A 14,706-nucleotide genomic window follows, 5' to 3' on the forward strand; every position below is an offset into this window, starting at 1 on the left:
CATAGGATAGCAGGCTAAATTCAGACCGAAAGAACGTGGTTGGAGACAGCTGGAGGAAAACAGCTCTAGCCCAGTCCTCGGTGGAAATGTCTGCGCCCTGTTCCCCAGCCCTTTACACTGCACCTTCCTGCATTTCATTCTATCTCCTCTACCATTTTTTTTTTTTTTTTTTAAAATCAACCTGGCACTTTGTACCCAAGGGGTCTAGCAGCGTCCCTGCTTAACCCAAGGCTGTTGGCGATCTGGGGTGATTAATACAAGCTACTCTGATGGTTTATGAGAAGAGTCACTTCCTCCCAGCTTCTTGTATCTGCCACCGAGCACTTAACGTTACAGTCAGCTCTTTAACACCAGGGATGAGACTGCTTTAAATACCACACCGCAGGGTTCTTCTGCAGTGGAAACTTGAAAGCCAGACGCACGAAGCCAGTGCCTGGACTCCGGATGATCCCGGACTGCGGCAAAGAGGTGTGGGAGTGGACAGAGGGGAGGGTCACCTGTCCCCTCTCTTCTCCCTCGGGGCCGGGCTGGAGCACGCCTTCTCCCCGGGGACAGGGGAAGGTCGCTCCAGGGACGGGCACCTCCAACACCCGCGAAATCTGCAAATTCATTGCTACCTTCGTCTTTGGGGCGAAACTCTCTGGTTTGAGTAGGGCCAGCCCTAGGGCTTCGCCGCCTTAGGCTGACTTCTCCCACAGAAAAAAGCCTTTTATTTGCTTCCCTCCCGCAAGGCTCCGGTCTTTGGACTTTGCTTCTGTCTCGCACGCCGTCAGGAGCTGCGCTCAAGACTTAGCAACTTTCACCATCTTGACCCGAGAGTCTAAGACAATGTGAACAAAGAGGAGCAGGGGGGAGAGAGACGGGGCCTTTGGGCGGGCTGCGGGGGCCGTGCTAGTGTTGGGGACGCCACGCTCACGGACCGGGGCGCTGGTGGGTGGCAGGGCGCGGACAGCGCCACCGGCGGGCGCTGCCCCTGGCCGCCCCGGGCAGTGCGTTTCTTTGTCCCTGCCTGGGGCTGGGCTCGAAGGCCGCTGGCCGCGAGCAAAAGCCCTGGCCCGGAACCAGAGCTCCGGCTTCCAAGTGCACCGGCGGCAGCGAGCGAGCCCTGAGCAGCGAGCGTGCTGCGCGGGTGCCGCCCGGCCCGTGGCTCCCGCCCTGCTCAGGCTATGCAGAGAGCTTCGGGCCAAGGAGGGAGACCCTGGAACGCGTGCCTTTCCTTTCTCCCAGGCAAAGTAGAGCTCAGGGTGGCAAAGACCGTCCTGAGGAGCTTGGCTTGGGAGCTAGAGGGAACTCAGTGGAACCTTCTCCCGGAAGACGCACACTCAGATCTGGGGCGTGAGTCGAACTCAAGGACAGAGGAGCCCCGGGTGCCCTTTGCTCCTAGCCACGGGAATCTGGGAGGCGGAGGCAGGACCTAAACAACCAAAAGATGCAAGTCAGAAGGCTCCTAACAAACCCAAGTGCGTGTGCCCACCAGTGTGTGTGTGTGTGTGTGTGTGTGTGTGTGTGTGTGTGTGAGAGAGAGAGAGAGAGAGAGAGAGAGAGAGAGAGAGAATATCTGACTCTACATCCAACTGTCTTACCTGCAATATAGTTTGCGCTTCTCTGAGTCTGCCTGAAGAATGAAAGAGAAACTGCCCTGTCCAACCAAGCTCCCTACACCAACCCTCCCCTCCAAAGGCTATTTTATAACGCGACGCAAGGTTACAGAGTCCACGCGAAAACTGCTTTCCCAGTTCCCCTCTGCCCCCCGCGTCCGTCTCGAGCGAGCTAGATTTCAGGTGACCGGAGGTCTCCCGGCTGCTGCTTCCCGCCTCTGGCCCCGCATCTCCGGCTTGCTCGTCTCTAAAGCCGGGTTTCCTAGGTCGTCCGCCGGGAGAAGTCCCGCGCTCTGGCCGCCTGTGCCCGGCCTGCGGCAGAGCGGCTCGGTCGTCAGGGCGGGCGCTAGGACCGGGCGGAGCGGGGCGGCCGCCGCGCTACCTTAAACCCGGCCCAATGCCGCCGCCTGCGCCACTCTGCGCGCCGGCGGGGGCTGCGCAGGAGGAGCGCTCCGCGGCCACGGCGCTGCGCGGCCCGCGCGGCGACACCTGTTCGCGGCAGCCCGGGCAGCACGCGAGCTCCGGGACGCGGTCCTCGCCCGCCGCTTGCCGCTCGCCTCCTTGCAAGCCGCTGGACCTCCGCAGAGCCTCTGCAGCGTTCTGGATACTAGCTTTGGACGCCGAAAGTTTTTTTTCTTCTTTTTGTTATATTATCCTTATTTTTTTTGGAGGAGGGACTGGGAGGAGAGATTTGTCGCCGCCGCCAACGTGAGATTTTTTTTTTTTTTTTCCCTCCTCCTTGAAGGATTCATGCTGATGTCTGCAGAGTCGGTTAGAGAGTAAAAACAGCGCATGCCTTTCTGGAGTCAGGATCCGTAAATTCTGACGTAGCCCGAGCATCTTAAAAATCCCTGTAATATCGCCCAAGCACTTACGTTGCTATGGTCATTCTGATCTCTAAGCAAATGGAGAAACTACGGATTTTTTTCCCTTATTACGGTCGGATGGGATGAAGACCTTCCTGCCTGCTGAGAGCGGAGACTCCATATGTAGCGATGCATAGCTGTGTTGATCAGTGTCGGTGTGTGAGTATAAAGTGGTGGCTTCTTAGACTATCAGTGGTTTGACCTTGAACCTGTGCCAGAAAAACAGCAGATTACTTTTATTTATGCATTGGATGGATTGAAGAAAAGAACCCTTTCCCCCCTTCTCTGCAACCACAGCAAGGGAGGGCAGTTGGATATACCTCGCCTAGTGTCTCCTGGTTGATACCATCATTATTGTTTATTCTTGTGCTTAAAAGCCGAGTCCTCTGATGGCTCCCTTAGGTGAAGTTGGGAGCTATTTCGGTGTGCAGGACGCGGTACCGTTCGGGAATGTACCGGTGTTGCCGGTGGACAGTCCGGTGTTGCTAAGTGACCACCTGGGTCAGTCTGAAGCAGGGGGGCTGCCCCGGGGACCCGCAGTCACGGACTTGGATCATTTAAAGGGGATTCTCAGGCGGAGGCAGCTGTACTGCAGGACTGGATTTCACTTAGAAATCTTCCCCAACGGTACTATCCAGGGAACCAGGAAAGACCACAGCCGATTCGGTAGGTATGCCTTTAACCCTTCAGTGTCCACGCGGTGACATGTCCAGATTGTTAACTACCAGGAAGGCGGTGGCTAGGCGGGGATGCTGGAAGGGATATATTCTCATATTCATACCCCCTCCCCCCGGTCTCTGTGCGTGTCTTGCCAGGCCAGGGAGGGAAAAGCCTCCGGAATTGCAGATCCGTGGCTGGCACTGGTGCAGGTCTACACTGAAAGGCCTTCTTCTTCTTCTTCTTCTTCTTCTTCTTCTTCTTCTTCTTCTTCTTCTTCTTCTTCTTCTTCTTCTTCTGGGGGGGATGAGTTATGAATATAACCCAAATCCCAAGGTTGTTTTTTTTTTTCATCAGATATGGGAGAAAATCAGGTTTAAGAAGTTTCTTTTTAATGGACCTATTCCACGAGTTTAAAGCTTTAATCACTAAGAACTTTAAAACGCACCCAGTTTGCTGTAGGTAGTCGGTATCTTGCTCCGATTAAGTTTTCCCCCCTTCCCTTTTCTTCTAATAAGTATTCTGCTTGCATTGTAAATTAAGCGTGTCTTTTTTTTTTTTTTTTTTTTTTTCTTTTTTTCCTGGGGCCCGTCTGAAAGTCTTTCAGGCATGGCTGCTGGCTGTTCTGTGGGGAGTACTAAAGTCGTGTTTCAGATCTGAAGCATCCAGAGCAGGAGCGCCTGGGGAAAATGACCTGGGAAGGGGCCGAAATCCCACTACGGGTGCTGGATCTTCCAGCCATTGACTCTCTACCTCTGCCTTTTAATTTCCACCGTGTGCAGCCTTGTGTGGGTTTCCCGAGTGGCTTTCTGGCGTGAGTGTTTGCGTGCGCTTGCAAAAGCTGCAGGCTCATTTTAAAGGCCATTCCGAGGATTTCATGCTCCGGGCAGAGGACTTGTGAGTCAGCGTCCAAGGCTGCAGACTCAGGTGGGACTCTGCCCACTTTCCTGCTTTCACACACGTGCCTGGCGGGGCACCTTCAGTGGTGCAGTGCTAAGTCAGCGAACACAGTACTGCCTGGGGTTGGGGAGGGGGCGGGGTGTGTGGAGTCTAGGTTTCCCCTTTACTTACTTAAAAAAAAAAAATCGACAGTTTGGGCAACCAGACTGTTGGAAGGAGTTAACTCCTGAGTGAACCCACCTGACGACACTTAGACTAGGTCGTAAAACCAAGTCCTGTGGGATTTTTCTTCCTCGTGCTTTCATGCCAGATGTTGGATTCAATCTAAACTACGTGTTTAGCTCTGTGCACTGTGGATGTTGCCCCCAGGTGATGAGGGTTCAGGCCTGGGTGGGGATAGTTCAGATTCTCGAGGCCCAGGGTTTTTTTCCCCTTGGCTCACTACAGAGGCTGGGCTCAAAACGGCACCTAGTCAATTCCTCCAACTGACTTGAGTCCCCTCGCTGCTTACAAACGGGAAGTGTAGCCCGTCGCCGCGCTTATTCCTTGGAAACCGAACCATCTTCTCCCCACCCTAGAAGTCCACGGCGCTGCTGGCTGTCGCGGAGGGAAGACTAAACTTTTCTAGAGTGCTTGTGTAGCTGGCCACCTTCAAGGTTGCTACCGAGTCCAGCTTTCCGAGCAAGTCAGGCGGCTGGAGGCGGGGTGGTGGCGGGGATTGAGTGTCCCGGGGCGCCGGGCGCTCCGCCTGATGCTCGGGGCAGCGGGAGCCGGGTCCTCCCGCGCTCCGGGCTGGCAGGTGCGGGCTCAGCCCCCGGCCCCGCGGTGCTTTCGCTCCGCGCGGTCCTAAGCGCGCTCGGGTTCTAACTCCCTTTCCACCCTGCTCCACTGCGTCCCTCGGTGCTGCGGGGGGACCGCTTAGGTCTAGGGGAGGGCCGGGGGCCGACAGCCTTCTGGCCGCGCGACGGGTGTCCGACTTTGCCTTTTTGCCCGTGTCCAGTCCCTTAGCTTTCTCTTTGTGTGCGAGTGCGGGTCTGGTGGTGCTGACAGCCGCCGCCCGAGGCAGCGCGGTGGTGGTGGTGGTGGTGTGCGGTGTGGGAACCGCCGGAGGTGCGCGCCGCAGTCGGAGAGTTGGTGGCGGGGACTGAGGACAGACTAGAGGTCGGAACTGAGCTTCGCGGTCTCACGCAGGGTCCCCCCCACCCACCACCACCTCCACTTCTTTCAGAAGCGCGCAGCGGGATTTGGGGGAGTCGTGGGGGCTCCGCCGGGTCTGGGAGGTGGGTCGGGGGCCCGCAGCTTGGCGAGGCCACAGCGGCAGGGGAAGGGGTGGGGGCGGGGGTGACAAAGGGCTGCGCAGGCGGTGCAGGGGGTGGCATGCTATTGTTAACTGCGGGCCCTGGAAGGGCTCTGGAGCTGGCCTCGCAGTAGCAGAAGGCCGGCTGCAGTCAGAGCGCAGGGCTGCAGGGGCGCTGCGGCCAGCCGGGGCCACCTTCATTGTGTGAATTTCCCGGTCCACAACTGGGCCCAGGTCACTGGATGGCCCTCACAGTCCGGGCCCTTCCACGTACCTTCCCCCTCCCCACCCCCCACGGCGTTCTCTCTTTCTTTTCTTTTTTTTTTTTTTAAATGCAGTCACCTTTAAGATAGGACGTTTGCCACGCGCACTTGAGACATCAGATGTCTGTGCTAGGATGCAGGGCCAGGGAGCGCGCGCGTTCAGGGGTCAGCGGACAAGGACTGCAGGTAGAGCCGCTGAACCCAGACTATCAGACAAAAAGCCCCATCTCCTCACCCCGCCTTGATCCTAGAGGTTGGAGAAGGTGTCGCCAAGGAAGTGACATCTCTACTCTCTGGTTCCGCACTGTGTGTGTGTGTGTGTGTGTGTGTGTGTGTGTGTGTGTACACGCGCGCGCGTGTCTGTGAGGGGGTGTTGATCGGAGGGAAGCGGAAGACTCGGCCCTTGCTGGGGACCCCGGGTGCGAGTGTAGCGGGTCGGCCGGGTGTCTGCCGCGGGGGGAAGGGCGCGCTTGGCTCTTGCCGGTGCCACTCACCCTCTTTTGGATGGAGCTGAGTGGGCGGTTGTGCGCAGTGGGGGTGGGGAAGGAGGGTTATTTAAGTCTTTCATCCGGTTGCAGTGAGAAGCAGGCCCCCGGGGTGACAGCAGTGCCGCGGTCTCCCGCTGCTGCTGCTGCTGCTGCTGCTGCGGCAGGTCCCAATATTAGCAACCTCTGCAGCGCCGTGCGTGTGCCGGGAGCCTCGGCGCCCTGCCTCCCCAGCCCCGCCCGCTGGGAGTCGCATCGGCGCTAGGACCGGGCGGCGCGGGCCCGGGCGGGGCGGAGGGGCTGCGGGGCGCACCTGGCGTCCGGGCCACCGCGGCTTCACCTTCCACCCCCACCCCGCAGCCGAGGCCTCCGCGCCTCCTTAGCTCCTCCCAGGGGACTTCATCTTCTCCCCGGGTTTCAGAGTAGCTGGAGGTGGGGTGGGTTTACACCTCGATTAAAATAGAAGGTGCCTTTTCTACCTGGAAAAGAACGGCAGAAGGAAACGCGCTGGGCAAATGCTTTCTGCCGCCCCCGAGCCGCTGCAGGTGACTGCAGCTGCTGGCCAGCCAGCTCGGTGGGGGCAAGGCCGGGGCGGTGCAGGGGACGTGGGGGGTGAGGGAGTCTCAGCGCGGCAGGGAGTTGAAGGTGGGACTTTAAGGAGCCCTTTGTTTTTCCTTAGGGGTGATGGGAGCTGGGGGTCGGGTCTTTGAGTGATGGGCTGGGAATCAGGAGTGTGGTTATTTGTTTATTTTTTTCCCACTTGGAAGGGCTTTCTGGTCTTGCTAGACAATGAGCAAAAAATTAAGTAGGCAAACGAAAAAGTGAACGCTGGGCCCGTGGAAGCTGAAGCTGGCCTACCTCCTGGCGTGGGGGTAGTGACCCCCGTGTCATTAGAACCTTAGATGGATACCCCTACTGGTGAGCCATTTGAGGGGCAGGGCCAGCTCTGTTAAAGGGAGTCAGACGGTGGTGGTACCAGGTGGGAGAAAGATAATAAATAATGTGGTAAAAAAAATTAATAAGACCAAGTTAAAAACTTATTTGTAGGGTTTTGCAGAAAAAGCAAAATTCAACTCTCTGTGCCTTGCTTTTCAGTACCTTCCAGGGCAAAGCCTTCCAAGGGCCGCCTTGTGGCTTGCTGCTTTAGAAAGCTTGGATATCCACTCAGGTGCCATTTCCTAAGGGAACTCAGTTTTGTTCACGCTGGTGCAGGAATTCCTAGATTCTGGCTCTGTGATCCTCTGGAATCTTCTGTGGTTATTGCACATGATCAGGAAGCTGTGAAAGAGAAGGGCCTTAACCCTTCACCCACTTTTGAGACAGGGTCTTAAGTAGCACAGGCCGGCCTTGAACTGCTGATCTCCCGTCCACACCTCCCAAGTGCTGGGATTACAGGCCTCTGTCACCACGTCCAATTTAACCTTTCACTTTTGACAACCCGTATTGTTTCTCTGTAAAATCTGAACCATTTCTTTTCTCTCATTTTCTCATTTTCTCTTTGCTGGCCTTCCTACCCAGTCTCCTCTTTCTTCTTTAACATAGTCACCAGGGTCACTATGATGCCCAGGCTGGCCAGGAATTCTTGGGCTCAAGCAATCCTTCTGCCTCAGTTTCTGGAGCAGTTGGGGCCACTGGCTACTCCACTGTCATTTGTATATTACAGTCTTGGAGAATTGCATATATTTATACAATGAGTCCTGATCTTATCTGCCCCTCATTTCTCCCCTCCAATTGCCCCTGGACACCTCCCACAGGTCCCCTAACTTCATGGCAGCTGTTTCCTCCTCCTTTTACTATTCCCACTGAGTCTAGTTAGTGCTGGCCCATATATGCATATGGGTGTGGGGCTATCTACCAGAGCATGGCTATCTATCAGTAGGTACACCCCCAAAGAAAAATGCCTCTTTCTCCACTAGTAGCTGTTAGCTGCCAAAAGCTCCTCAGCTAGGGTTGGGAGCTACTTAGACCCCCTCCCGTCCATGCTGGAATGTTGACTGGCTTGATCTTGTTCGAGTCTTGTGCAGGTAACTCCAGTTGTTAGGAATTCATGAGTGTGCCAGCCATGCCATGTCTGGAAGACAGCATTTCATCCCCTGTCTTCCGACTCCTTATATTCTTTCTACCCTCTCTTCCCAGGTGTTCACTGAGCCTGAGAGTGGGTGGTGGTGATGCAGATGTCCCAGTTATACTGAGGACTCTCTGTCACTTATTGTAAGCACTTTAACTGATTAGGAGTCTTTGCATTAACAGCTGCCCATTGCAAAATGAAACTTTGGTTAGAAAACAAAGTTGAGAGAAGCACAGAGTATAAACATAAATATTTAGAAGGCAGCTTGACAAATATTTAGAAGGCAACATGATCGTTTAGCAAAATCACAATGGCAGATTCTACACTAGGGCCTGGGGAGATTGCCAGCTACAGGCTTTTGACTAGGTGCACAGTACCAGGTATTCTCCCCTGTGGATTATGCCTCAACTCCAATCAGAAAGTGGTTGGTTACCCATGTAACAGTCATACCGCTATATCACCAGTGGGCACATCTTCCCTGGCAGGTCTGTATTGTAGCATACAGAGTAATTCCACTGATAGCTCTTCTCCAGTGGTCTGCGTACCACCTTCTGGCACCGTGAAAACTAGCCAGCAGAGGGGAAGTCTGCTGGTTAGTTTGCGATTGATTTCTCTAAGTCCTGCAGCCAAATTGTGTGATAAAAGGGTTTTATTGTCTTGTTATGGTGGTCAACGAAGCTGACAAATACTGGTTTCATAGGTTTTTGTTGTTTGAAGAGGGCACAGGTGAAGGTGTGACAGCCTGTCTGCCCAGTCCTCTCATTTCCTGTGGCTGGCTTTAGAGGTGAGGCAGAGCAATGGACTCTAGGAAGGTGGACTGTCTTGGGGTTAGTGACACACAACTGAACATAACTCCAGTCACTAGTGTTGGTTAAGGCAGTGGCACTGGTAGCTGGCTGGCACTGGTAGCTGGCTGGCACTGGTGGCTGGCCGCTGGCGGAGAGTGCTGGACAGAAGAGACAGTGCAGCACAGTTACCTTTTTTTCTAGAGCTTTATTGGGAGAGAGAGGGAGAGAGGGGGTAGAGGGAGGGAGAGGGAGAGAGAGAAAGAGGGGGAGGGTTGAGGGGGAGGGAGAGGGAAAGGGAGAGGGAGAGGGAGAGGGAGAGGGAGAGGGAGAGGGAGAGGGAGAGGGAGAGAGAGAGAGAGAGAGAGAGAGAGAGAGAGAGAGAGAGAGAGAGAAAGAAGAAGAAGAAGAAGAAGAAGAAGAAGAAGAAGAAGAAGAAGAAGAAGAAGAAGAAGAAGAAGAAGAAGAACCAGAGAACCAGAGAGACTGTGCCAGTGCGGAGGGAAGTGAGCTGAAAGAGAAAAGGGAGACACACATAGGGCCCGCCTCCTTTTTGGGCTGGGCCATCCCAGGCTGATGACATAATTAAGGATAGACTCCTTACAACTAGTAGTCAGTGAGACTGGGAAGAGGAAGCTAGTCTGGGACGTGACCAGTGATCTTTGGCTTTATCAGCCAAAGGCTGCGAGTGGGTCCTTATGGAAATGGTTGTCTGTGGTGGAAGAGAGTTGAGGAATGTCACCAGTCTACTTGCTGCCCAGTTACCAGTCCCCACTGTGGCCTTTCTGACCGATGTTATCTAGGTTGTGAGTACTTGGAGAGGCAGGTCCCAGTGTCAGTTTTAGGCCAACCCATTGTTTCCCTTTCCTCTTCTCTTCTTTTTCTTTTTCCCTTTCTTCTTCCCTTGATCACAAGACAGCCCATGGTAGAAGTCTCCTCCTGGATTGCCACTGGCTGGTGTCTTCTGTGCTGTCCATGTTGGTTACTCAGCTCTGCACAGGGAAACAGATCAATGTGAGGAGTGCTGTCTTCCAGGAAGACACTTGGAGGCACTGTCTTGGCACCAGCTCTGGCCCACAGAGGGCTTGGTTGATCCGGTGGAGGCTGTAGAGTTCACCGTGGACAAGGTGGTACCAGGAATGATAAAGATCCTGGTCTACGTGGGGTGGTGTCTGGCTACTGTGTGGCTGGGTCTCCCTGACCTTAGCCCATTGGTGTTTTCAGGGTGTGAGTGAAGGGCTGTGACTCACACATTTGGGTGTTTTGCTTGCCCTTGGGTCATGGGGGAGACCTCATAAAAATCTGGGCTATGTTTTTGAGGTCTCTACTCTTAAGGAATTTCTGGGATGTGGGTTTGAGGTGATGAGATATTTTCACCTGGGCTCACTGGGCCCTGCTTCTTGCTGGGAGAGCTCCCCAGACTCATCTCAGATTTTTGGTTTTTTTTCCCCCCATGCTGCTCCCCTGACTTGCTTTTCTGTAACTGAACAGACCACCCATCTTTGGATACACGTGTTCCCTACACATCTATGTGTGCCACACTGTTATCAGAGTTCTCTGTTTACTATTATAGGACCCTGTTAGCTTCACTTTCTACTGTGTCTGAAAATGTTAAATGGAATGTTCCAGAAATAATTCAAAAGTTTCAAACACTTAGTATTTACACTAGCCTATACTAGTTCTAGTTAGTTATTAGTTATCATTAACCTATTAGGGACCCTAATTTGTAAGTTAAATTTTGTCATGAGTATATAAAACAGTGTAAATAGGTTTGGGATGGTGTGGCTTCAGGCATGGAAGGAATGTCTCTCCACAGATAACGAAGGACTGCTGCTGAGCGGGAGGTGGGGCCTAGGTTGTATATTTCTGCCATATTTTTATATTTAATAAGTGGTATGGTGCTTGGCTAGTGTAATCCCTCAATAATAGTTCATTGACAGAATAAGTGAATGTATATGGATTTTAGATATTTTACTAATAACTAGAAAAAGCAAGATAAATATATTAATACTTTCATTCCCATATTATATAACGATAGTCTCAGAAGTTGAATGTATTAAATGGCAAGAAATTACAGATACAAACCCAAAAAGTTATAGCCAGCTGCGCAGCCTGTGGAATATTCAAGGAGGCAGGCCTTACATTCTGATTGACTTGGACAATTGCAATTTCACTTGCTGTGTTATACATTGGGGCTGAAGGCTGCAGTGCCTAGGATTGTCCTGTATAGTGGAGAAGAGAAGGCCTCTCATGTTTAAGTATCCTGGCTGTTCCATGATCCTTGTGGTCATTACTATTATTCCTGCAATTCTTGAGTCAGGTAGTTTTGTGAACTCATCCTCTCTTGGATTAGGTAGAACTGTAGGTGAGTGGTAGTTCTCAGAGCTGCCTCCCAGGTCGAGGAAACAGATCATCAGGTGGCCTCTCAGAGGACATGAGTGGATTTTAGTTTTATGGTTAACCCTTTCCTCACTGACCTGGTAAATTAAATGGCATAGACTTCAAGGTGGGTGAGGTGTTTCCTGTTTTTCCTTTTATAGTGAAAGCAGACTCAAAGTGAGTCCTTATGCTAATTCAGATTTCTATGACTTAGGTTAGGGTGCTCTTTCTTGGACCAAGAAGAGGCTTGTATAGGTAGGTGGCCCCTAATAACGATAAAGTGTTCCAGTTTTGATTATTTTGACTCATAAGAATTAGAAATGGTACCATGAAATAAAATGGCTGCTTGAAAAAGGAGGTATATCTCCTATGCAGTGAATCCCAAGGAGATTCTCTGATCTCCTCGTGGGCTTTGTGAGGAGGGCAGACTGGTCACACACTGGCTTGTTTCAGGTGGATGGTCTATGAAAGTTACAGGTTAGTAGCTCAGATGTAATCTGTAATTTTGCTCCTTATCATTCATGATCTCACATTCTGCTAGAAGAAATTGTTGTATGTGGGCAGATACTCTGTGAGGCATAAACACGAGGATCTTTGTAACATTTTGTGAGTCTACAAGAATGAGTGCAAGTGTGAGAGTGAGTGATCACCTCACAACTGAGTTTCCTTCTGACTTAATCCTTTACTTTATTAGATTTATGGAGTCAGGGTCTGCATTTGATGGTAGCCTGGTCTAGTCCATAAGAGATGGAAAATTAATTGTTTAAAAGTCCATATAAGTGCTTTTTCATTAGTCACAGGAGACTAACTTTAGTGCTCTCTCTCTCTCTCTCCCTCCCTCCCTCTGTATCTCCATATATACAGATACACACACACACACACACACACACACTCCTGTTTCTGTAGGCTTTTTCCCTCCTTCTTCTACACTCCTAAATGTAAGCACACCTTGTCAATAATTGAAGATATTTTCAAAATAAGAGCTCATTATTTGGTATGTAATGGTACAAGATCTACACAAAGTGTAGTGCTTTAATTTATAACCAAAGTGGGAGCATGGCCAAACACAGAGATGATTAGCAGCATCTGTGTACCCTGTGGGATGAGCGTCTAAAAGCAACGGTAGACTCAGGGAGACTGAAGCTGCTGCTGTGTGGCCCTCAAGTTCTGGATGGATGCCCAGCTTAGGTGTTGTTATTTTTAGTGAGGTAAGCAAGGCAAAAGAAGGAAGTGAACGAGATCATTATATTGATTTTCTTTGGGGATAGACTATTCCATGCCTATTTTAATCAGGAGCATTTTTTTTTTTAAACCAGCATGTTTCCTTCCAGAATATTAGGCTATTTTAACTGTTGAACTATTTCTTTGAGGTTTCGACAACAACAGCAAAAGAATCAATACTCTGTTTCAGCAGAGGCTTTTGAGGTGTGTGTGTGCGTGATCTTTTGGTTTCTCCAATGGAGCTCAATAAGGTTATACAGTTGAGAGCTAGATCATTCTCTGCATAAGCCAGTGAAGGCTTTAATTAGCACCCCACACTATTATTTTTAGGGATATAAGACGGTTCTCTGAATAGAATGAAAGAAATTGTGTATATATACATTTACATGTACATATTCTCTCTCTCACACACATTTACATATACAATATACATATTGTATGTGTGTTTCTTTCTCCCAGGCCCAGAGGACGGTAAGTACAAATTCATGATAATCATACATAGATACTTAATTTTCCATATATAAAATGGAAATATGTCACTTTCTCCTCCAAGTATACCCTTAGCTCATTGCATTGTTTTAATCAGACCTGTCATTTAGAATGTTTATGTCATTATTAATTCTAAAATTTTTCAATTATGTCAGTTATTATGTAAGTCATGTCCCACTATGATAATTTAGTATCTGAAGATGATAAGATAGAATGTAGTTGAAACATCAGTTTTTTAGGGCAGACGTCTTGTATGAAGTGCTTCAAGTCAGAAGCTGGGCCCAGTTTCCTCTCTGGAGCCCCTGGGAATCTGTGGCTCTGGGCTCTAACTCTCCTGTTTGCTGTCTATCTCACAGGCATTCTGGAATTTATCAGTATAGCAGTTGGCCTGGTCAGCATTCGTGGCGTGGACAGTGGACTCTACCTCGGCATGAACGAGAAGGGGGAACTGTACGGATCAGTAAGTAGCAGCAGACACTTTGCTAATTCCCACGACCCACCTTTGATGTGAGCTGTATGCTTGATAGGTTGAATAAGAAGAGAAACTGAGTCTGGAAGTCAAATGGGAGTTTTTACTCTCTGAGGCATGCTGTTTCATTACAATTCTACATCTTCACTAGACCAAATTTGCCAAGAAAACGCTTTATTTATATGCCAAGCCATCTTCATTATCAAGTAAATAAAAATTCACAAGTGTGAAAAATCCATCTTCTTGTATTGAGTGGAGAGTTATTTTTGAAATGAATTGCAATGATCCCCAAGCTTTGCCAAGCATTGTAATTAAAACTAGAAATAGGCTGTGCAGTGAGAGTCTAAACCCTTTCTCTGAATAACGTAAAATTTTCATTATGCAGGGTAGCTGAAGGTGGAAATTATTGTCAGATAGTCTTGTATGTGAATAGGATCCAGTGGTGTTGTAATTATTTACAAGCATTATGAATTTCTTTCTCCCTAGTCTCCCTCTCCATCCTTACTAGCCTGGAAGGTCCTGGTGGTGATGGAGTGTTTATTGTGATCTGCCAGTTGTTGGGAATGGTGCCTGGTCCTGGGTATGGCTGGAGGTTCTGCTCCACAGGCGGGTGGCTGGTGTTACCCTCTTGGTTTCTTCAGTTCTCCTAGCCCAGGAGCACACCAAAGTGCACCGAACACCATCGGGGTTTAGTATTCTTTGCTGAACATGTGAATGTGGTGAATGGGTTGTAGCTACAGTGTGGAACTATAGTTCCACAGTAAAGTTTTGAACAAAATAACCTTGAGGTTTTTTTTAATTATAGTTGTTGGTGGTCAAATGATCATTTAATCCAAGTTACTTGAACTATGAAAACCTGGATTAGTGCTTACAAAAAGTTGAGACTTAGAGGAAGTTCAGAGTAGGAAAAGTTCTGAAATTCTCAGCTGATACCATTGAAAGACAACCTTTTCCTAGATACACTTCTTGACTGTCTATATCTTACTTCTGTTTCTTAGATATTTTTACTTCTTTGTATAAGTGTTCTGTCTGCATGTGTGTATGTATACCATGTACAGGTGTGCAGCGACTCAGAGGTCAGAGGAGGGCATCAGATCCCCTGGAACTGAAGTTACAGAGAATTGTGAAGCACCCTGTGGGTGCTGGGACAAAAGCAGCAAGTGCCCTTAACTGCTGAGCCATCTCTCCAGCCCCCATAGCATGTTTTTAAAATGTGTATACACACATGC

The 14,706-nt window shown here is 50.3% G+C and overlaps 1 protein-coding gene across 1 annotated transcript in view; it reads left to right on the forward strand.

The window, feature by feature from the left end:
• The first annotated feature begins 2,318 nt into the window (after positions 1-2,318).
• The window catches only part of Fgf9 (fibroblast growth factor 9), a 38,968-nt gene continuing 26,580 nt past the window's right edge, over positions 2,319-14,706 (forward strand). The window contains exons 1-2 of the mRNA XM_036199440.1: positions 2,319-3,130; positions 13,365-13,468. Coding sequence (XP_036055333.1) covers positions 2,854-3,130; positions 13,365-13,468 — 381 coding nt within the window. The 5' untranslated portion in view covers positions 2,319-2,853. The remainder of the gene's footprint in view (positions 3,131-13,364; positions 13,469-14,706) is intronic.

The sequence above is a fragment of the Onychomys torridus genome, chromosome 9 (genome assembly GCF_903995425.1).
Source record: "Onychomys torridus chromosome 9, mOncTor1.1, whole genome shotgun sequence".
In the NCBI taxonomy this organism is placed as follows: Eukaryota; Metazoa; Chordata; class Mammalia; order Rodentia; family Cricetidae; genus Onychomys; species Onychomys torridus.